Source organism: Salmo salar, chromosome 18 (assembly GCF_965601325.2).
Source record: "Salmo salar chromosome 18, fSalSal1, whole genome shotgun sequence".
In the NCBI taxonomy this organism is placed as follows: Eukaryota; Metazoa; Chordata; class Actinopteri; order Salmoniformes; family Salmonidae; genus Salmo; species Salmo salar.
This window is the reverse complement of record NC_138308.1, coordinates 69073319-69097145: the sequence shown is the minus strand read 5'-3', so window position 1 is coordinate 69097145 and position 23827 is coordinate 69073319. Positions and strand designations below refer to the sequence as shown.

The 23827-nt window shown below is 43.9% G+C and overlaps 1 protein-coding gene across 20 annotated transcripts in view; it reads left to right on the top strand.

Annotated features, from left to right (window-relative positions):
- Positions 1-23827, top strand: part of LOC106577504 (ankyrin-2) — a 262877-nt gene that overhangs the window by 142163 nt on the left and 96887 nt on the right. For 11 of the 20 annotated variants that reach the window (XM_045701300.2, XM_045701298.2, XM_014155579.3 and 8 more), the window contains exon 1: positions 16038-16326. The exons of 4 other annotated variants lie outside the window; for them this stretch is intronic. In XM_045701300.2, the coding sequence (XP_045557256.2) occupies positions 16177-16326 (150 nt within the window). In that variant the 5' untranslated portion in view covers positions 16038-16176. Of the gene's footprint in view, positions 1-16036; positions 16327-23827 lie in introns of those variants that run through there. 5 more of the 20 variants (XM_082965069.1, XM_082965068.1, XM_014155576.3 and 2 more) reach the window with 2 other exon arrangements.

Genomic DNA, 23827 nt, shown 5'->3' with positions numbered 1-23827 from the left:
TTCTATCTTGTCTGAAAACATTGAAGTTAGGGATGAAGATTTCAGAGTTTTTGGTGGACTTCCTAAGCCAAGATTCAGACACAGCTAGGACATCCGGGATGGCAGAGTGTGCTAAAGCAGTGAATAAAACAAACTTAGGGAGGAGGCTTCTAATGTTAACATGCATGAAACCAAGGTTATTACGGTTACAGAAGTCATCAAAAGAGAGCGCCTGGGGAGTAGGAGTGGAGCCAGGCACTGCAGGGCCTGGATTCACCTCTACATCCCCAGAGGAGCAGAGAAGAATAAGTATGAGGGTACGGCTAAAAGCTATAAGAATTGGTCGTCTGTGACGTCCAGAATAGAGAGAAAAAGGAGCAGGTTTCTGGGGGCGATAAAATAGCTTCAAGGTATAATGTACAGACAAAGGTATGGTGGGATGTGAGTACAGAGGAGGTAAACCTAGGCATTTAGTGATTATGAGAGAGATATTGTCTCTAGAAACATCATTGAAACCAGAAGATGTCATAGCATGTGTGGGTGGAGGAACTGAGAGGTTGGATAAGGTATAATGAGCAGGGCTAGAGGCTCTACAGTGAAATAAGCCAATAAACACTAACCAGAACAGCAATGGAGAAGGCATATTGACATTAAGGAGAGGCATGCTTAGCCGAGTGATCAAAGGGTCCAGTGAGATTCAGACAGCTAGCCGGGCCATAGGTAGCAAGCTGGTGGAAGATGGGAGGGAGGTCTGTTTTTAGCCACCTCGTGCGTTTCCGTCTGTGGGTGGGTGGGGTTCCGTGTGGAAGGGGGGACCAGTCCAAGTTGGCAAAATAGTTAGTTATAGTGGCCCAAGAAAAGTGTCCGATAGACCTATTCAGATCGCAGCCGAAAAGACAGCTAACGATTAGCGGGCCGCAGATGGGCGATCAGGTTACGTCGCGACGGAGGGGCCAGTTGGATAACTCCCTCGGGCAGATAACGTCGGTGGTCCAGTCGTGAAGACCCGATGGGGCTCCGCATCGGCAGTAAAACGGGTCAGGATAGGTGAGTTGTAGCCCAGGAGACACTTCAGCTGGCTAGCTCAGGAATAGCCCAGGAGTGGCTGACGGAACTCTTCAGCTGGCTAGCTGGCTAGCTCCGTAATAATGTGTGTTAATTCCGTGACCGACGTTGCAAATAGTCACTCAGGTAGCAGCTAGTTAGCTGCAAGATCCAGGTGTAAATGTCCAGAGCCTGCGGTAGAAATCGGGGAAAGGAGAGAGAATAGGTCCGGTATGCTCTGGTCTGAGTCGCGCTGTACAAAAACTGGCGATAGCTTTTCGAGCTAATGGATAGCTGAGGACAGCTAACCGTGGCTAGCTGAACTTCAACGTTAGCCAGTGAAAATGGCTAACCTCTTGCTAGCTTCTGTTGTGGAATTCAGATGAGGTAAATAATACTTTCTTTTTTAAATTGGTGAGGCGGGTTGCAGGAGAGTGCTTTGAGGTTGAGTTTTTAGAATAAAAAAAAATATATATATAAAAAGATAAGTGAAGAAAAAATATGTAAATATATATATACACGGGACACGACAAGAGGAGGGTAGAGGACGTCTGAACTGCTACGCCATCTTGGGAAAAAAAAAATAATAATAATAATAATAATAAAAATAATCTTTACATTTACATTTTACATTTTAGTCATTTAGCAGACGCTCTTATCCAGAGCGACTTACAGTAGTGAATACATACATTTCATACAATTTCATACATTTTTTTTCTGTGCTGGCCCCCCGTGGGAAACGAACCCACAACCCTGGCGTTGCAAACACCATGCTCTACCAACTGAGCTATAGGGAAGGCTACTTTACTTCAGCATCATTGGGTAGCAATCCTACAGCTCCATTCAGAGCATAGTAAGTCGTTCTTAACTGTTCACTGGTACAATAGAGTAGTACCACACTAAGATACACATAACAGCAGCGCCCTCTTTTGGCTTGGAGACATCTCGTAACGTTTTCCTGTACATAACAAATGAAGAACTCCTCCTAGACTCATACAACAAGGAGAACTGGGGTTAGACCATTGCAAGTCAAACATTACACTGATAACAAAAAAATACAACTTCTTTTGCAAGCACTTTCAATAAGCATGAACTTCTAAGTCCATCAGCTGACTACTCCAATCTGCTTCCCTCTTTTTGTTGTTGTTGTATTGTTTTTGTATGGCCTTTAGATTAAACAACATAGTCTGTGGAGTATGTCATAGCATCCCCTCTCCTCTGCCCTTTGTCCTCATAACAGCCTCAATTCGTTGGGGCATGGACTCTAAAGGTTGTCGAAAGCATTCCTCCTCAGGGATGCTGGCCCATGTTGACTCCAATGATTCCCACAGTTCTGTCAAGTTGGCTGGATGTATTTTGTGTGGTGGACCGTTCTTGGTACTGTACATACGGGAAACTGTTGAGTGTGAAACACCCAGCAGCGTTGCAGTTCTTGACACAAACCGGTGCGCCTGGCACCTACTACCGTACCCTGTTCAAAGGCACTTAAATCTTTTGTCTTGCCCGTTCACCCTCTGAATGGCACACACACACAATCCATGTCTCAATTATCTCAAGGCTTAAAAATTCTGCTTTAACCTGTCTCCTCCGCTTCATCTACACTGATTGAAGTGGTTTTAACAATTTCCATAAATAAGGGATCATAGCTTCCACCTGGATTCACCTGGTGTCATGTTTTGTATACTCAGTGTATTTACAAGACTGTATAACACGCAAACAATCATCACGATACTTCAAGTTGGTCTGTATCACTTCAATAGCATCTTATCTTCATAACTAACAATGGGGAACAGCTGTGAGTGGAATAACAAGCTCTGAACATGGTTTCATTGTAAATTACTAACTTTATCTGTGCATGCTCAGGTAGACTTTCCCAAGGAATCGCCCTTATACAATATCCACATACACAAAAACACTTGCATATGCGTGCACATACTCATACACATGAATTAATTCCCCCCCCCCCCCACACACACACAAACACCCTAACAGCAACTTTCATTTCTGATTGGTTCAGAGATGCACCAACATGTACATGTTGCACTTGCATTACAATATTTATTTGGCACAGAGTCCATTTGATATGCTTCTCTGCTACTAGATTCCTTTCTGAAACAATTTAGGGTGAATTGTTTATGCAGAATGATCTAGACCACACTCTCTCTCTACTCTCTCCCTCTCACCATCCTGCCCTCTCCTCCCTCCTCCATTTCAGCTCCTGTAGATTAGTACGTGTGGATCTACCGTATGTAGTACAAAGTGTCCCGGCCTGCATTGCAAGTGTTGTACAGTATGCTATAAGTAGGCTGAACATCTGCTATCTGTCTGAACTAGTGGACTGTACTGTTACGTTTGTTTTGAACTTGTTTGACAGGCGAAATAAAATTATTCATGTGTATTTGGTGAGTTTTAAATAGAGTAATAGTTATCTGTATTGTCATCACTGTGCATTTGGCAACATTGTCAAATTGTACGAAAAACAAATGATAAAAATCTAGAATTGATGCCCTATCTAGCAGTCGTAATAATCTGATGTTTCCTTTTCAGTCAGTTTTCTGTCTAGATGGGGTATTATCGCTGAGGAGACTAGTTTATGGCTGTACTGTATCCCCTGTTTGGCACTAAACTGGGATTGGAGAAATCCAGGATTACAGTCTAATCTCATTGCCATGGTACTATGTAAAACGGTAGCTCAGGGCCAGTCAAATAACCATGGTAACCCAAAGGGAGTCATGTAGGGATGTCACAGACGAAGATGGCAAAGATGAATGTATTGCCTTTTTGAAATCATTATCCGAATCTGAACTTGAGCCTTCTACAGAGTGGACATAAATTCATTTTAAATGACAATAATGCAACACTCGCCACCATTTTGCACGCCTCATTACATTCTAGCTCATTTAGTTGAGTGTAAGGATCTTCCAAAAGAGCTTAACTACCAAATATTCCTCCAATACACCCTCCCCATTTAGTGTCAGTTCCAACTAAACCACCATTACAAATCCCTTCGCCAGATGTGAGTCTTGGGCAAATTGGTTCATCTCATTCCATTTGTCACATGAGCTACATGCAGTACCAAATGCGGTTTCTCTGGATGTTAGAAGGGCATAACTTAAAAGTGTGTCAGTACTTTGGGCTTCCCAATTCGCTTGGGAAGTCCTACCCTGTTTGTGTTCAAAGCAGTCTACTTTCCATCAGCATTGTGGAGAGAAAGAGAGCCTATCAATAATTAAATGTAGGGAGGGATGGTGAGAGAGCCTAGAGAGAAATGTGAGTGGGTTGTTAATTGGAATTTTACTGTCAGGGTCCAAACTGTAGGGTTCTAGCCACAGGTAGAGTGAGCTAGCTCTGAAATGTGTGATATTGGTGCTAGCTGCTTCTCCAAACCAGCAGCATATCAATGTGTTCATATGAGTCATCGGTTTATCTTTGTCCATTTAAAATCACTGAATATTTATGTTTCTACAAGTGTTTATCCATACCATCCATCTGTGCAAGAACATCGGTACTTACAACAAAGTCTCCACTTGGTCCCCCTGGCGGTTTGTGAAGATCTACAATAGGTTACTGTTATGTGGGCGTCCGGACAGTTATTTCCAGCTAGGTTCAGCATCTCAACACACTGTAGTCTGTACTAGTGCCTCTCCAGTTTCCAGTGTGTTCGGTTGGTAAAGTGTCGTGATAAACTGTGTGCCCGAGATATCAGTTGAGATTAGAGTCTCGCCAATTAAAGTCACCAATTGCTTTAGTGTCTGTTTAATTATTCCCTTGCTGGTCCCAGTCCAGCTCCTAGGGCTGTTTTTGGGACAAACACTGGGTCCCTGTCAATACTATTGGTCAACACACCAGGGATATCAGCACACGGTTGGACTGCACACTGTGTTTAGCTTCAGAGACCTTGGGTCGGAAGGAAGGGTAGCTCTTGTGGGGGGATTCAGGAAGTGATGTGTGTTCAGGTGAAGGAGATGCAGACTTCATGGCTGACGGTTGATTCAGGGTTCGTGGCTTTTGGGACCATGAGAAAGGTAAGTAATTTTTCCTCAGTGTTTAGGTACTATTCCTCATTGATGATTTTATGATGAGTGATTGGGTTTCACATTTTCTTTGTCTGGAAAATCATTCAAGTTTTGTTTGGACTGAATTGGGTATTTGAGGTGTTGGGTTCAGCACATTTAATGCATATCAGGGTTAGCCTGAATCAGTTTCCTTTGCTCATCTCTATTCCCATTGACCCTGGCTGTACAGACTTCGCTGCCCCAGTTTATTTCTGGATGAATTATTCACAGTTGGAGCAGCTGAAGGACAACCTCACAGAAAGCCTGTGGCCTTTCAAACTCTCTCCGTCTGTCCCCTCTCTCTCCCTTATATTTATCACTAAACTAGAACTGTAGTACTGCTGGATTCTGCATTTTACATGAGAGGTTCCAGGAGGACTGTGGTGAATGTGATACAGAGAGATGAACAGAGAGATAGAGGGGGAGGCACACTTGAATTATGCCAGTTTCTGAAATCTCTCTGAGGTATCCCATTTTCACAAATGTAGCTTTCTGCCTCATTGCTGTGTTAGTCATATCCTGGTGTTACTTTTGTCTGTCCTCTGAGAGTTAAAACCGTTCCTCCAGTTCTTTCTCTCTTTGTACCAGGGGTTGAAACCGGTTCAGGAAACAGAACCGAAAACCGGAAAATAACGACATTTTTTGAGGAACAGAATCAGAAACGGGAACAAAAGTGATCTGTACTGTTCCAGAACAGAACCGTTATTTTAAAAGCATGGGAACCAGTTAATAACGTTTTACGTTCAGGCATTTTTTTTCTACACAAAAAAGTGCAAAAAGGCACCTATACCAAAGCCCTCACTCTGTCACTCAGACACTCAGAAACATATTCCAGTGTCTACTTGCCAGCTGAAAATCTTTTCCTGTGTGGGCCTGTGTAGGCAACGTGCCCCTCTAGCTCCGAATCTTAGACTTCTGTACCCTACTGACATTACAAGTGTGATTCCGAAATTAGGTAAAGATTTTTAATTAGAGAAGAATGGATTCCCTTTTTCAGTGCTAATTATGGATTATATAGTTATCACGTTTCACAGTGTTCTTCGTTGTGGTGCTGCTCTGCACACACAAGCATGTTTGCTAGCTAGCTACACAGCTCTGGTCCAACTCTCTGAAGTTCAAAGACATTCAAAGTTCCGCCATAGAAGCCAATCCTCTGTAGGTATAATTCTGTGGGTCTAATTCAGATAATTAATGGCATAACAAGATGCCCAAGCCTCCTCCTCTACCCTCATGCGCTCTCTCACCACCCGCAAAACTTCAGTCGCGCCTCGTGCCCCAAACTTAGTTGTCAATCGCGCATGTAAACAATTATAGCCTAGGCAGCCGATAATGTCGATGCCTAGGCTAAAACAACTATAGCTTGCCTGCTCCATAGCAAGCTGCTCCATCCGCACTGATTGGAGAAGTAATTTAATGTCGAGCTAATCTTTATTTTACCTTTATTTAACTAGGCAAGTCAGTTAAGAACAAATTCTTATTTTCAATGACAGCCTAGGAATAGTGGGTTAACTGCCTTGTTCAGGGGCAGAACAACAGATTTTGTACCTTGTCAGCTCAGGGATTTGATCTTGCAACCTTTCAGTTACTAGTCCAATACCTTAACCACTAGGCTACACTGCCGCCCCAATCTGAAATCTGTTTCAGAGGTTTGAAAAGGGACAGAAAGGAACGATATAAACCTGTACTTTTTTGTGGCTTCAAACCGGTTCAGAACTTCATTTTGCTGGTCGGAACAGTGGAACGGAACAAAAAAAAATGATGATTCTGTTCAGAACGAAACGATTGGAAAATAATTTTGTTTTGTTACGTCAAAGTCTTTTGAACCGATACAAGGGAACTGTGACAAATAAAGGGCGAATGGCTCATCTGGTGCAGCTCTGTCGCCATAATCCATAGAGATAAAAGGGAATGCATACATTAGATAGGCTTGTTAAAGATCGTCTTGTTTGATGTAGACAGACTGGCTATTGACATTAGCATCAGCCAGCCATATTGGCTGCTACTCTTCTCTGGCCCAATTCTCCCTCTTTCTGTATATTTGTTTTGCCTGAGTGTTTTGGCGGTCAACTGATGGTGAATCTATGGTCAAAGCCAGATGAGTGACCGTAGATGAACGTCTGGGCTGGTCAAGTCTGGTATAGCCAGGTTGTCGCACAGTGGGGGTTTGGATAGTTGAAAGGGTTCTCGATGAAGGGGGAGGGGTTGGTTGAGCCGCTGAACCAAATCGACCCTAAATCCCCAACATCTGGCCCAGCCTCTGGCCATTCAGAATGGCTACAATCTGGCCACCATGGTTACGGCAGTACAAGACGTTAAACCCTATACGGTATGGCACTGTGCACTTCAACATGTTGCCTAGACTAGATCACTCCAGGCAACACTGTAGGTCTGTTGTCAATCTTTGTGTCAGAACACATAACATGTCATTTGAGCATTTCCAATAGAAATGGCACCTATCAAAGATGCAGTGTATCTATGGTTTTATGGTTTTAGAGGAAAAATGTCCTCGCATCAACTGAGCAACAAGAATGCCTGTGTTTCCATGGCAACATGGACCACTGACTTCTGTTATTCATTTGATTTTCATAGTCTTTTGCAATTACATTACCCTATAAAGTAGCGAAGCCTGATTTTGATTTTTGATCCCAGGGCAGGGAAGTGAATATGTACAGTACTAGACAAAAGTTTGGACACCCCTAATCATTCAAGGGTTTTTCTTTATTTTTACTATTTTCTACATTGGGGAATAATAGTGAAGACAACAAAACTATGAAATAACACATATGGAATTATGTAGTAACCAAAAAAGTTTAAATTAAATCAAAATATATTTTATATTTGAGATTCTTCACAGTAGCCACTCGTTGCCTTGATGACAGCTTTGCACACGCTTGGCATTCTCTCAACTAGCTTCATGAGATAGTCACCTGGAATGCATTTCAATTAACATGTGTTCCTTGTTAAAAGTTAATTTGTGGAATTTCTTTCTTTAATGCGTATGAGCCAGTCAGTTGTGTTGTGACAAGGTAGGGCTGGTATACAGATGATAGCCCTATTTGGTAAAATACCAAGTCCATATTATGGCAAGAACAGCTCAAATAAGCAAAGCGAAATGACAGTCCACCATTACTTTAAGACATGAAGGTCAGTCAATCTGGAAAATGTCATGAAAGTTTCTTCAAGTGCAGTTGCAAAAACCATCAAGCGCTATGATGAAGCTGGCTCTCGTGAGGACCGCCACAGGAAAGGAAGACCCAGAGTTACCTCTGCTGCAGAGGATAAGTTCATTAGAGTTACCAACCTCAAAAACTGCAGCCCAAATAAATTCTTCAGAGTTCAAGTAACAAACACATCTCAGCATCAGCTGTTCAGATGAGACTGCCTGAATCAGGCCTTCAAGTTCGAATTGCTGCAAAGAAACCACTGATAAAGGACAACAATAAGAAGCAGGGACTTACTGGGGCCAAGAAACACGAGCAATTGACATCAGACCAGTGGAAATCTGTCCCTTGGTGTAACGGCCGTCGTCAGAATTAGACCAAGGTGCAGCGGAGTTAGTGTTCATCTTGAATTTTAATAACCGTAAGAACACTATACAACAAAAACAAGAAAACTGACAGCCAAACAGTACTGTCAGGTGCAAGACACTAAACAGAAACAATCCCCCACAAAACCCAAAGGAAAAACAGGCTCCTTATGTGTGACTCCCAATCAGCAACAACGAACTACAGCTGTGCCTGATTGGGAGCCACACACGGCCCAAAACAAAGAAATACAAAAACATAGAAAAATGAACATAGAACGCCCACCCAATGTAATACCCTGGCCTAACCAAAATAAAGAACAAAAACCCCTCTCTATGGCCAGGGCGTTACACTTGGTCTGATGAGTCCAAATAGGAGATTTTTGGTTCCAACTGCCTTGTCTTTGTGAGATGTAGAGTAGGCAAACGGATGCTCTGCGCATGTGTAGTTTTCACCGTGAAGCATGGAGGAGGAGGTGTTTTGGTGTGGGGGTGCTTTGCTGGTGACATTGTGTGTGATTTATTTAGAATTCAAGGTACACTTAACCAGCATGACTACCACAGCATTCCGGAGTGATACGCCATCCCATCTGGTTTGCGCTTAGTGGGACTATCATTTGTTTTTCAACAGGATAATGACCCAACACACCTCCAGGCTGTGTAAGAGCTATTTGACCAAGAAGGAAAGTGATGGAGTGCTGCATCAGATGACCTGGCCTCCAAAATCACCCGACCTCAACCCAATTGAGATGGTTTGGGATGAGTTGGACCGCAGAGTGAAGGAAAAGCAACCAACAAGTTCTCAGCATATATGGGAACTCCAAGCATTCCAGGTGAAGCTGGTTGAGAGAATGCCAAGAGTGTGCAAAGCTTTCATCAAGGCAAAGGGTGGCTACTTTGAATAATCTAAAATCTAAAATATATTTTGATTTAACACTTTTTTGGTTACTACATGATTCCATATGTGTTATTTCATAGTTTTTATGTCTTCACTATTATTCTACAATGTAGAAAATAGTAAAATAAAGAAAAACCCTTGAATGAGTAGGTGTGTTCAAACTTTTGACTGGTGCTGTATGTCAAGTGTGTCTGAGTGGTACTTATGGATACACAGCCATGTGGAAAGATACCACATACAACATGTTGAATATTACATCAGTGTCCTCCACAGAGCGTCAGAGTGCACTACCCCACACTGTGCAGCATCTCCCGTTTGACAAGCAGTTTGGCATGTGTTGACCTGTTTGCTCAGTAGCCAGACATGTCCATTGAGAATCCTAATTGCATTCATCTTGCCCATCCCCTTCTAGCTAAACTGGAAGAGGCCCTTTTTCCCGAGCTAGCCCACCCCGACCACACCCACCCATCTGCTAATGCGACTCTAATTGGGTGATAAGATTTTTGGTCAGAGTGCAACCCCTAGCCCAGAGCCCTACGCCCCTACTTTTAACAAGCTTTCTCCTCTTCTCTGTTTGTCAAATCAAATCAAATGTTATTTGTCACATGCTTGCTTACAAGCCCTTAACCAACAATGCAGTTTTAAGAAAAATACCCCCCCAAAATAAATAAAAGTAACAAATAATTGCAGAACAGCAGTAAAATAACAATAGCGAGGCTATATACAGGGGGTAACGGTACAGAGTCAGTGTGCGGGGCACCGGTTAGTGGAGGTAATTGAGGTAATATGTACATGTAGGTAGAGTTATTAAAGTGACTATGCATAGATAATAACAGAGAGTAGTAGCATTGTAAAAGGGGGGGGGGGACAATGAAAATAGTCTGGGTAGCCATTTGATTAGATGTTCAAGAGTCTTATGGCTTGGGGATAGAAGCTGTTTAGAAGCCTCTTGGACCTAGACTTGGTGCTCCGGTACCGCTTGCTGTGCGGTAGCAGAGAGAACATTCTATGACTAGGGTGGCTGAAGTCTTTGACAATTTTTAGGGCCTTCCTCTGACACGCCTGGTATAGAGATCCTGGATGGCAGGAAGCTTGGCCCCAGTGATGTACTAGGCCATACGCACTACCCTCTGTAGTGACTTGCGGTCAGAGGCCGAGCAGTTGCCATACCAGGCAGTGATGCAACCCGTCAGGATGCTCTCGATGGTGCAGCTGTGAAACCTTTTGAGGATCTGAGGACCCATGCCAAATATTTTCAGTCTCCTGAGGGGGAATAGGTTTTGTCTTGCCCTCTTCACGACTGTCTTCTTGTTTTTGGACCATGTTAGTTAGTTGGTGATGTGGACACCAAGGAACTTGAAGCTCTCAACCTGCTCCACTAGAGCCCCATCGATGAGAATGGGGACGTGCTTAGTCCTCCTTTTCCTGTAGTGCACAATCATCTCCTTTGTTTTGATCACGTTGAGGGAGAGGTTGTTGTCCTGGCACAACACAGCCAGGTCTCTGACCTCCTCCCTATAGGCTGTCTCATTGTTGTCAGTGATCAGGCCTACCACTATTGTGTCATCGGCAAACTTAATGATGGTGTTGGAGTCGTTTCTGGTCATGCAGTCATGAGTGAACAGGGAGTACAGGAGGTGACTGAGCAAGCACCCCTGAGGGACCCCGTGTTGAGGATCAGCATGGCGGATGTGTTGTTACCAACTGAGGACAACCCGTCAGGAAGTCCAGGATCCAGTTGCAGAGGGAGGTGTTTAGTCCCAGGGTCCGTAGCTTAGTGCTGAGCTTTGAGGGCACTATGGTGTTGAACGCTGAGCTGTAGTCAATGAATAGCATTCTCACATAGGTGTTCCTTTTGTTTAGGTGTGAAAGGGCAGTGTGGAGTGCAATATAGATTGCATCATCTGTAGATCTGTTGGGGCGGTATGCAAATTGGAGTGGGTCTAGGGTTTCTGGGATAATGGTGTTAATGTGAGCCATGACCAGCCTTTCAAAGCACTTCATGGCTACAGACGTGAGTGCTACGGGTCGGTAGTAATTCAGGAAGGTTACCTTAGTGTTCTTACGCACAGGGAGTATGGTGCTTTGTTTGAAACATGTTGGTATTACAGATTCAGACAGGGAGAGATTGAAAATGTCAGGAAAGACACTTGCCAGTTTGTCAGTGCATGCTCGGAGTACACGTCCTGGTAAGCCCTGCGGCCTTGTGAATGTTGACCTGTTTAAAGGTCTTACTCACATTGGCTGCGGAGAGAGTGATCACACAGTTGTCCGGAACAGCTGATGCTCTCATGCATGTTTCAGTGTTACTTGCCTCGAAGCGAGCATCGAAGTAATTCAGCTCGTCTGGTAGGATTGTGTCAATGAACAGCTCTCGGCTGTGCTTCCCTTTGTAGTCTGTAATAGTTTGTAAGCCCTGCCACATCTCATGATCGTCAACGCCGGTGTAGTACGATTCGATCTTAGTCCTGTATTGAAGCTTTGCCTGTTTGATGGTTCGTCGGAAGGCATAGCGGGATTTGTTATAAGCTTCCGGGTTAGAGTCCTGCTCCTTGAAAGCGGCAGCTCTACCCTTTAGCTCAGTGCGGATGTTGCCTGTAATCCAAGGCTTCTGGTTGGGGTATGTACGTAGTCTCTGTCAGTACAGTAAACCCTCAAAAGACTACAACACAATACTACATTCCTATACAGCATAAAAACAGCAGCCCCTTTGAGTGCACTGTAAAACATCTCATCCCTGCAACCGGGTCTTATGGTTTAGAATGGCACCGGAGGGGATGGCTGACGTTTTACATCCTCCTAACCAACTGTGCTATTTTGTTAGTTTTTTTGCGTTGTTTGTAACTTATTTTTTTACTTAATTTGTACATAATGTTGCTGCTACTGTCTCTTATGACTGAAAAAAACTTCTGGACATCAGAACAGCGATTACCCACCTCGAACTGGAAGCATAATCTTTATTTTCAACAAGCCCGACGCAAAGCATATACTGCTTTCTCGGGAACAGGCCCAAATCCCCGTAATTTGCGTGATGAAAAGACGGAGAAAAAGGGGGCGGAGGTCAGGCTGTCTTATGAAAATTCATAGGCGAGTGATTAAACTCCCACTGCCATCAGTTCTATTGGCCAACGTGCAATCATTGGAAAATAAAATAGATTACCTATGATCAAGATTATACTGCCAACGGCACATTATAAACTGTAATATCTTCACCGAGTTGTGGCTGAACGACGACATGGATAATATAGAGCTGCCGGGATTTTCCATGCACTGGCAGGGCAGAGAAGCTATGTCTAGTAAGACAAGGGGTGGGGGTGTGTGTCTATTTGTCAATAACAGCTGGTGAGCGTTGACTAGTGTCGAGGTATTGCTCACCTGAGGTAGAGTACCTTATGATAAGCTGTAGACCACACTATCTACCAAGAGAGTTGTCATCTAAATTATTCGTAGCTGTCTATTTACCACCACAAACCGATGCTGGCACTAAGATCTCACTCAACCAGTTGTTTAAGGCCATAAGCAAACAAGGAAATGCACATCCAGAAGCAGCGCTCCTAGTGGCCGGGGACTTTAATGGAGGAAAACTTAAATCCATTTTACCTCATTTCTACCAGCATGTCACATGTGCAATCACAGGGAAAAAAACTCTAGACCACCTTTACTCCACATGCTGAAATGCATACAAAGATCTCCCCTGCCCTCCATTTGGCAAATCTGACCATAATTCTATCCTCCTGATTCTTGCTTACAAGCAAAAACTAAAGCAGGAAGTACCAGTGACTCGCGCACAATAGTGGTAGGCCTGATTACCGACAACGATGAGACAGCCTATAGGAAGGAGGTCAGAGACCTCAGAGACCAGCAACAACCTCTCCCTCACTGTGAGCAAGACAAAGGAGCTGATCGTGGACTACAGGAAAAGGCGGGTTGAACAGGCCCCCATTAACATCGACGGGGCTGTAGTGGAGCGGGTTGAGATTTTCAAGTTCCTTGGTGTCCACATCACCAACAAACGATCATGGTCCAAACACACCAAGTCAGTCGTGAAGAGGGCACAACAACAACTTTTCCCCCTCAGGAGACTGAAAAGATTTGGCATGGTTCCCCAGCTCCTCAAAACGTTCTACAGCTGCACCATCGAGAGCATCCTGACTGGTTGCATCACCGCCTGGTATGGTAACTGCTCGACATTTGACTGTAAGGTGCTACAGAGGGCAGTGCGTACGGCCCGGTACATCACTAATCAAATGACCACCGGATTATTTACATTGACACCCCCCCATTTGTTTTTTACACTGCTGCTACTCGCTGTTTATTATCTATGCACAGTCACTTCACCCCTACCTACATGTACAAATTACCTCGACTAACCTGTACCCCCACACATTGACTCGGTACCGGTACCCCCTGTACTGTATATAGCCTCGTTATTGTTATTTTATTGTGGTACTTTTTTATTATTTTTTACTTTAGTTTATTTGGTAAATATTTTCTTAACTCTTTTTTGAACTGCACTGTTGGTTAACGGCTTGTAAGTAAGCATTTTACAGTAAGGTCTACACATGTTGTATTCGGCGCAGGTGATAAATAAAGTTTGATTTGATTTTACCACAGATTTAAGCTGGTTGTTGTCTGCTCAGCCCACAGGATTACATATTCATCTCAGCTGTAGTACTGAGGGAAATTGAAACAAAATATCCTTTAGATGGAGGCGCCAGTGGTGGAATTGGATGGGTTGGGAATTAGGGGGTGGGGGGTTTGATATTGAGTAGTAGGAGGGGTTAAACAGGGTAGGAAGTGATTGGGTTAGTGGGGGAAGGGGGAAGGGGTTGTTTGGTTCCTATCTCTTGTGATGCATGTGTTTAGGGGCGAGGTCTGGATCTCTGATACACCATATTAATAACATTGTCACCCATTGGGCAAACTAAGAGAATGTGTTTGTTGGGAGACAATGCAGGCATGCAAGCATTAAAAACACAATTGAAGGAGACATGAGTAAATTACCTGGAGGATAAGGTTAATCGGGCTAATTCATTGTTATTCGATTATACTTGCCATTTTTAATGGAAGGTCTCGTCTCCACATTATTTGTGTCTGGTCTATAGTGATTGGTCTAACCCATAGTGAAGTGTGTGTGATGGGGTTGTGTGTGTGTGAGGGGGTGTGAGAAGGCTTAGAGAGGGATATTAATGGTCCGATCATATTAATGTTTTATAGACGATGGGGGTGACTCTGCAGAAATAGACTTCGAAGAATCTCTGAAGTAGTCTGTACTTCTGGTTTGAGTAACTTATTTGTATGGCTCGTTAACGCTCTCTGCAGTTGGATGCTTCTCCTCAGTTTGTTGAAAGTGGTTGAAACTATTTAATTGCCCTCTCTTCACACGTTTACACAATATGCTTCCAGACTTTTGAGTCTGATAATTGCCCTGCAGTAAAAGGTCTGAAATTGCTTCATTTTTTTTGTTAATTTATTCATTCATTCTTAGAGAATAGTTTTCCATGGTTGTGTGGTTCTTTACAATGAAGTGTGTTTACTCCCTGCATGGGCTAACATATTCCAGTGAATGAGAAATATTTGGCCGACATTTTGAAACAGGGTGGGCATTGTTTGTACCGTCACAATGCCAAGTCACATGTTCAGACCAGAGAGAACGGGTACATTTACCTCACATTTACAGAACCCATACAGGATCACTGACACACACACACACACACACACACACACACACACACACACACACACACACACACACACACACACAATCTTGAAATGCAGCTGAGTAGCATCTCAAATGAGACAAGCTCACAAAAGATCTGACGAACACCTAGTTAGGCCTCTCTCAGCTGAGATCAGTCACTGTGGTGGATCTGGGGGTGAATGAATTACAAATCCTGAACCCTGAGAGCGAGATCAATTCAATAAAAAGATCTGGCTCTGCCTTTAATTTGCCGCCCAGCTTCACCCAATCAATAATCAGTGCTGTAGGCTTCGCTGTGACACACAGAGGACAAGATTCACACAACACAATACATTTAAATAGCTATTGTGTAACTGCTGAAGTTCATACTAGCTCTCCGACTGGAGAAGTTGAGAGTTATAACCTTTCCCCACCCCCCCTTCATGACATCAGGTTAAGTCAGCACCACGCACTAAGTCATGGTCACCCTCAGCGTGATAAAAGCCCTCATCGCCAGGGCTAACCCTGCCTCTGACCTCCATGAGACGGCATTCCAGAGCAACCAGGGGGCTACTGTACCTCCCCCACCCCCTCGTCTGTTTTGGCACAACACCCTCCCGCCGTTCGGTCGGACCACCCTCGTTCCCATGCATATCTAGGCTGGTGGGTGTAAATATAGCTGGAATTAGCAATGGGCCAGTGTTAGCGCTTAGAGGCAGAAGTAGATGGTGCTCCTAGAGGGGGACAAGGAAAGCTGGCGAGGCTGACAGGCAGAGTGGGTTTGCTGGGCAAAAGGTAGCATCTTAGCCCACCTGTGGATGGTAGCCTCCAGCCGTTAGCGCTTTAGGGGTGGAGGAGGGGTGGATGGGGGAAAAAAAGATACAGGACTGTATTTCTTTTGTGGAATTACTAGAGCAACTTTACCAGCTTTTGTTGGTTTGTTTACATTTGATGACGCCTGGCTTCGCAGACACTGGGATTGTGACTAGCGGTTGCCATGGGCAACGCAGCAATGTGTAAGGTGTGTGAGGCTGAGAAGGGTTTGAAAGCCAATGGGAGTCAACCCAAGATGGACCATGCTCTACCAGAGTCAGACTACTACTGCTTTGAACAACATCCTGAGCCTGAGCCAGAACCCCAAATACTGGTAAGACTTGGGGCATAACTTAGGCATAACATTTCAGAGGTGTGTTAGAAGAATTTAAGGTGTGATATTCCATGCCACTCCTGCCTTGGGTCTCCAGTCCAAAATAGCTCTTGTATGTTTTTCCCCCCTCGGGTAAACCCCTTGACTAACCTTGTTGTGTTTTTTATAGTAATATTCTCCCCTCCATTATACTGAGGTGGGGAATAGTGTGGTGTAGTTGTTTACAGTGTTTACAGTTTACAGCATATTGAAAGTACTCACCAAAGAGGAAACAGTTACTTCAAATCACCTTCCCCCAGGGAAAGAAAATCGGACCAATCCTGCTATGCTCAAAGGCTTTGCCACATCAAAGAGGTCAACCAAGGGATGGGATACAAAAATAAAGCCAGTGCCAGGCCAGATAAGTCTAGGCAGCTGTGTCATACAGAGTGGGTCATATGAAGCAGCCACAGGTGTGAGAGAGCGGTACCGGACCGATCTGTAATTAAACAGAGCTGCCTGTGAGGACGTTGTGACTCAGATGACCTAGCGACTCTTAGCGACTCATAGTGACTCTTCTACCAGCAGAGAATCATTGCCTGGAAAGGGAGAGATAGAGAGAGCCCTGAACATCTATACCTGGGTAAGAGAGGATGAAGCTGTAAGAGAGAAAAAACATAATTCTGAAAGGGGGATATTGACCCCCCCCCCCCCCCCCATGTTTTCTGACTCAGCACTATTTTCGTCAAAACAATTATAATATGTGAAAGGCGCGTGAAAGCAGGCTAAATAAATTGCTTTGGAGAATGTGAGAATCCATTTATGTCCAGTATGTAATGAATGATTAATAGGAGGATTGTGGGAGAGAGGGAGGGAGGGAGGGAGAGAGAGAGCGCTATTTGTGCTAAAGGTATGCGAAACTGCTAAAGGCAGTTCTTTTAATGTACAATTTATTTGTTTGTGAGCCCGGCATTTTATTTTGAGACCTAGTATTTCCATAATTGTTATTGATTTCCATCCATCCCTACAGTACAGTGTAATGTACTCCTCTGTGCTAGCTGCATTTGAGTTCAATATCCCACTCATTTCTAGACCAATGACCAGTACATTCATAATTCCCCTGGAGTGTCTCCTCCTATCACCTCACATCACACTCAACTTACACTCCACACTCATACCATGCCTGCTGAGATAAAGGACATGGTGTGACTTAGAGGAGTACTGTAAGAGTTAGGGGTGTGCCGACATGGCCATACTCGTGTTTAGTAATCGTAGATCGGATGATACTCGTAATTGGAATAAACAGAAGTGTTTTAATATGCCTAAATAGATGTTGGCAAAATAAACTATATATACAAAAGTATGTGGACACCCCTTCAAATTAGCGGATTCATCTATTTCAGCCACACCCGTTGCTGACAGGTGTATAAAATCGAGCACACAGCCATGCGATCTCCATAGACAAACATTGGCAGTAAAATGGCCTTACTGAAGAGCTCAGTGACTTTCAACGTGGCACCATCATAGGATGCCACCTTTCCAACATTTCAGTTTGTCAAATTTATGCCCTGCTAGAGCTGCCCCGGTCAGCTGTAAGTGCTGTTATTGTGAAGTGGAAACGTCTAGGAGCAACAACGGTTCAGCCGTGAAGTGGTAGGCCACACAAGCTCACGGAACGGGACCGCTTGGTGCTGAAGCGCGTAGCGCGTAACAATTGTCTGTCCTCAGTTGCAACACTCACTCCCGAGTTCCAAACTGCCTCTGGTATTAACGTCAGCACAAGAACTGTTCGTCGGGAGCTTCATAAAATAAGATCACCATGCTCAATGCCAAGCGTCAGCTGGAGTGGTGTAAAGCTCGCCACCATTGGAGTCTGGATCAGTGGAAATGCGTTTTCCGGAGTGATGAATCGCACTTCACCATCTGGCAGTCTGACGGAGAAATCTGGGTTTGGCGGATGCCAGGAGAACGCTACCTGCCCCAAATGCATAGTGTCTGTGTCTGTGTGTCCTCAACTTGCAGTGGGCAGTTTGCTGTCACTCACTCAGAATGCACATTAGCATTTCATATTTTTCCTACCCTTGCCACACTTGTTAGATATAATGCACATTGATAGCTTGATAGCAAACGTCCTCGACATGTGATTTATCATAGTAGCAGGCAGTAGCAATCTAAATGATCAGACTGAAAACATGCGAGGAAAAGTGATCGGGTGAAATTATGAGTGGATGGACAAATAAAGCTTCACTCTATCCAATCAAAGCAACATACTGCCCACCCTTTTTTTTTACAGACAGGCAAACTAGCCAGTTGAGGTACTTAGACCGCTCACATGACTGACTCAACGGCAGTACCGTATGGTTTAGAAATTCTGTGACTGACTGACATGAGAAAGATGCTTGGATCATAATTGTATCCAGAAACTTGCCCATATCCGTTACGATGCTTGTTTTGGCCGACTACTCGGCACAACCCTAGTAAGAGTGTAGCCTGGTGTGTTTGTGCAAGTTTGTGTATAGTATGCACGTTGTTTATGTTTTATCAGGGGCCATAATCTCCAGAGGGCCCCGGTATCATCCCCTGGTGCCATTTTCATTAGCGGACATTTTTAATGCTGCATCGGAATGCAAATTCCTTTTAAACGCCCAGAAAGACAGTGATGTGTGTGTAGTATGTATGTGTTTGGCATGTGTGAGTGTGTGTTTGTACTCATTCAGAGTGTTCCTGTTATAGTTAACCACGCTGACAGCAAAGGTCTGCTCTCTCTGACTACGCCTACTGTTTTTGAGAACTTGGACTATTTTAAACAGTGGGTGGTGTTAGCTAAGAGCAGGGTCGTGTTGCTAGCGCATGCCAGATCTTACAATGCCTGGATAGGTATTTTATGTATCAACTAACCACATCATATGTTATAGCAATCTGGTGCCCAACGGCACAGTTGATGACATGGCACGCACCCATTGCTTGATGCATGCAACGTCTGCGCAGGGGGACACGACCTATGCCTTCAACTTGACCCCTGACCTTTCACCCCTGACAGTTAGCTCTCACGCTCTTTGTCACTAAGTGGACTGTGGAATCTTTAGTACACATTCTGATGGTTTTTTTCTGCTCTTCACACCATCTGTACAAAGTGTTTTGTCCTTGAAATAGCTAGCAATATGTCATTCTAAATCAGAAATGTGGTTTATAGGTTATCCTTCAGTGGCGTATAGCAAGGCTTTGTTAGCCCTGCAAGCTACAATACAGCATCCTTGTGCTTTTAATAAAATATTGTATGTTGTTTACCCTCCCCTACAATATTTTTCATGGTTTTCTCGGTCAGCAACACAAACTATCTTGCCTCAATCTGTCAAGCCTCAGTGAAAGCATTAGCCTCTACTGGTGAATTTATAGTAAGTCTAAATGTAGTGTCCCTAACGAAGCTGGGCCTAGTGCTGATTTACAATATGCGAATGAGTCCTCAGGGAGAGCCATGGCTGGCCGAGAGGCTCTGGCGGCCAGCTATATCCTGTTTTGGCAATGGCCCAAAAATGTTTGGCCCAGCTGATGTTGATGACACTGATTGCTAATGAGGGGGACTCCCAGGATGAACCAATCACGGAGAAGGTAACATCCCACAACATGCAGAAACAACTAATTACAGAAGACAGGAGATCCTAGCCAATACATCAAACCGAATGCTTCCATTATGTCACCTTGATCTTGAAGCCTTTGAATATGTGGTGAGTTCATGTTATCATAATCTACAGCTTCTTATTGAATGTTTCCTTGTTTTTCATTGAGTCAAATGAGGTTTGATAGAATTCCATTTCGAAGCCTCATGTGTGATGAAGTCCGATGGTTTCCGATAATCATAGGGTATCAAAAGCTGAACTCACTGTATGTGGTGGTAACGATCAAGGTTCCATGGATACTGCAGTCCAGTTGAATGTGATGACATAGTAATTAGTTACAGTATGTCTGCGCATATATTGGCTATGCATGCCAAGCAGCCCAAATGAGGGTTTAATGTAAAATACACACACACATGCATGCCCACACGAACGCACAAAAGGCACACACACGGAACACACACACGCACACACACACACACACACACACGCACACGCACACACGCACACACACACACACACACACACACACACACACACACACACACACACACACACACACACACACACACAGTTGGCGAACTTGGCGTTAATGAATGAAATGTTAACATTGACGCCAGTCTCTGAGTCCTAGGCACCAGTGGTGTGACATGGTTGCTGTGTAAAACAGATACCCAGTAAACACTGTTGTCTGTTGATATGATAGGCTGTCATAATGTCCAAGAATAGAAGGTGTTGTTCCGTTGGAGTGTGGGATTTTGGACACCAGCAAAAGACAAGGGTACAGTTGCCTTATCTGTGAATAAGCGTGTGTCACAGTGTGTGTGTGTGTGTGTGTTTGTGTATGTGTGTGTGTGGTGTCTGTGTTTCCGTGCATGTGTGAGAATGATAAAATTCCTGTAAGAGCCTGTGGAGCACGTGATGCGTGTTAGGAGGGTTTTTTAAGGGCGACGACTCAATCACGCTATGCTGTAGTGGTTGTGGCTTAGGGCAGTGCGGTGACACACACACACGGCGGAGATGTTCTATCTTTGGTAGAGGGGACCAGGTTAGGTTAGTGCCTAGGTACGTCTGTATCACACATGAGGTTGCTGAGCTTGTTACAATCCTGTACTTCCCCTATCAGCACTGGTGTAATGTTGAGTGAGTTTGCCACATTACAAGTCTGAAAAATGGCTCTTATGGTAAAATAAAGCAGTTAAATGAGCTATGTGTGAACTCTTAGGTTACACCGCACCCCAGAGAGAGAAATAGAGAGAGAGAGAGAAAAAAAAAACAGTTGTCATGGTTACCAAGAGAGGCAGGGTCGCTTGTCTCCATGGTAACTGGGAGGGCCGAGGATATTTCCAACAGCATTGGTCGTTGGACGGTTGTCTTGGGATATAATATTTACTTTATTTATACTGTAAATTCTCCACACACATTCTACTATGTGTAAATTATTGTTTTATGCAATCTCAGTTTAGGGAGGCTTTTGAAACTGAAATGACATGGTCTGTAATCTGATGTCACGCTTCACGGGTTCGGTTTAAATTCCCAGTGATATACAGTATACAACTACTCCTCTCTGATGAGGACCGCCACAGGAAAGGAAGACCCAGAGTTACCACTGCTGCAGAGGATAAGTTCATTAGAGTTACCAGCCTCAGAAATTGCAGCCCAAATATATGCTTCACTGATTTTAAGTAACAGACACATCTCAACATCAACTGTTCAGAGGAGACTGTGTGAATCAGGTCTTCATGGTTGAATTGCTGCAAAGAAACCACTACTAAAGGACACCAATAAGAAGAAGAGACTTGCGTGGGCCAAGAAACACAAGCAATTAGAATGGTGTAAATCAGTCCTTTGGTCTGATGAGTTTTGGTTCCAACCGCCTTGTCTTTGTCAGACGCAGAGTAGGTGAACGGATGATCTCCACATGTGTGGTTCCCACTGTGAATCATGGAGGAGGGGGTGTGATGGTGTGGGGGTGCTTTGCAGGGGACACTGTCAGTGATTTATTTAAAATTCAAGGCATACTTAACCAGCATGGCTACCACAGCATTTTGCAGCGATACGCCATCCCATCTGGTTTGCGCTTAGTGGGACTATCATATGTTTTTCAACAGGACAATTACCAAAAACATACATGTGTAAGGGCTTTTTGACCAAGGAGAGTGATGGAGTGCTGCATCAGATTACCTGGCCTCCACAATCACCCGACCTCAACCCAATTGAGATGGTTTAGGATGAGTTGGACCGCAGAGTGAAGGAAAAGCAGCCAACAAGTGATCAGCACTCCTTCAAGACTGTTGGAAAAGCATTACAGGTGAAGCTGGTTGAGAGAATGCCAAGAGTGTGCAAAGCTGTCAAAGGCAAAGGGTGGCTACTTTGAAGAATCTCAAATATGAAATATATTTTGTTTTGTTTAACACTTTTTTTGGTTTCTACATGATTCCATATGTGTTATTTCATAGTTTTGATGTCTTCACTATTATTCTACAATGTAGAAAATAGTACAAATGGTACTGTAGACATCTAGACTAAAGCATAGGCCTACTGGCTAGACGACATTAGATCATGTTTAAAAGTGCAATTCCGCCACTTTTCAACCTCCTATTCATTATTTCCAGCACCCAAACCAGTATCTATCTACATACTGTATGTAAAAACAGCACATTTCTATGATCTGTGGTTAAAAAGATTAGAAGAAAGGTCATAAAAAATGCTTCTCTGTGACATGAGGTAGGATTTTTTTTCTCAAACCCTGCAACAACTTTCTAGCCAGAGGGAGGGTAGTGTTTGAAAATCACTGTTTTTAAAATGTTTTAACTTTTGATGAGGTCATCGGGTAGAACTTTTTAACTTTATATTTTTTTCTTCTACAAAACGTAGAAATGTGCCATTATCACATAGACACTGGTGTGCTGGAGATAATGAAATGAGTTTGAAAAGGGATGGAATTGCCCTTTAAGGTCGAAGGATTTGCTCCTCACTGTCAGAGCATACATCAGGTAAGATATAATAATTGCAGACAGAGAACAAGGAATGCTATACCAATCCCCCTGACTGAAACAAAGCAGAGCCCAAACAGGTGGAGGCGGTGGTGGGTGGTGGGAAAGCAGGAAAGAGACATGCGGAGCGAGTAACGCATGTTACAGCATAGCATGTCACCAAGAACATCAGCACATACTGTACCTTACGCACGCCAGCCATCAGAGAATGGTTAGTGCTATCTGGGGTCCTTGGGATGCCCCTACCCTAACCTTCAACTTAACCCATACCTTAACCATTTTAAATGTCAACTTCAATGGGGTGACGTCAGAGTTGGACGTCTCAAGGATTCCGGATAGCAAGGACCATCAGAGAATGTGTGTGCAACCTGGTCGACTAATATACCTCCATATTAAGGTAGTGTGATGAATCTAATTGGAGGCAATATCAGCTGATGCGACACTCGTGTTTCCTGTATGAACCTGCTGCGCTTGATTTATTAATCAAGGGTAACACAGTAAGATTTGTTCATTTTGTTTCCGTAAAGAATGGCTTATGAATGAACACAATACCAAAGACCTTCATATCTGATTGAGTAAGTTACCTCCTTCCCACTCTGTTTTTTCTCTCTCTCTCTCTCTCTCTCTCTCTCTCTCTCTCTCTCTCTCTCTCTCTCTCTCTCTCTCTCTCTCTCTACCTCTCTACCTCTCTCTACCTCGCCTTAATATCACGACTCCACGTAGGAGTGTTCATTCACCCACAAAGCCATGAAACACCCTCTCTTTTCTTAATTCATTCTCATCTCTCCACCCTCTCTGCCTTGCATAATGTGACTCGGCAGCTAGGAATCTGACTGGGGATATTATCTGGCTTTTCTACTCCTCTGTTCTGTAGGCCTAATGATACCATTGTATAATGTAGCTGAGTACAAT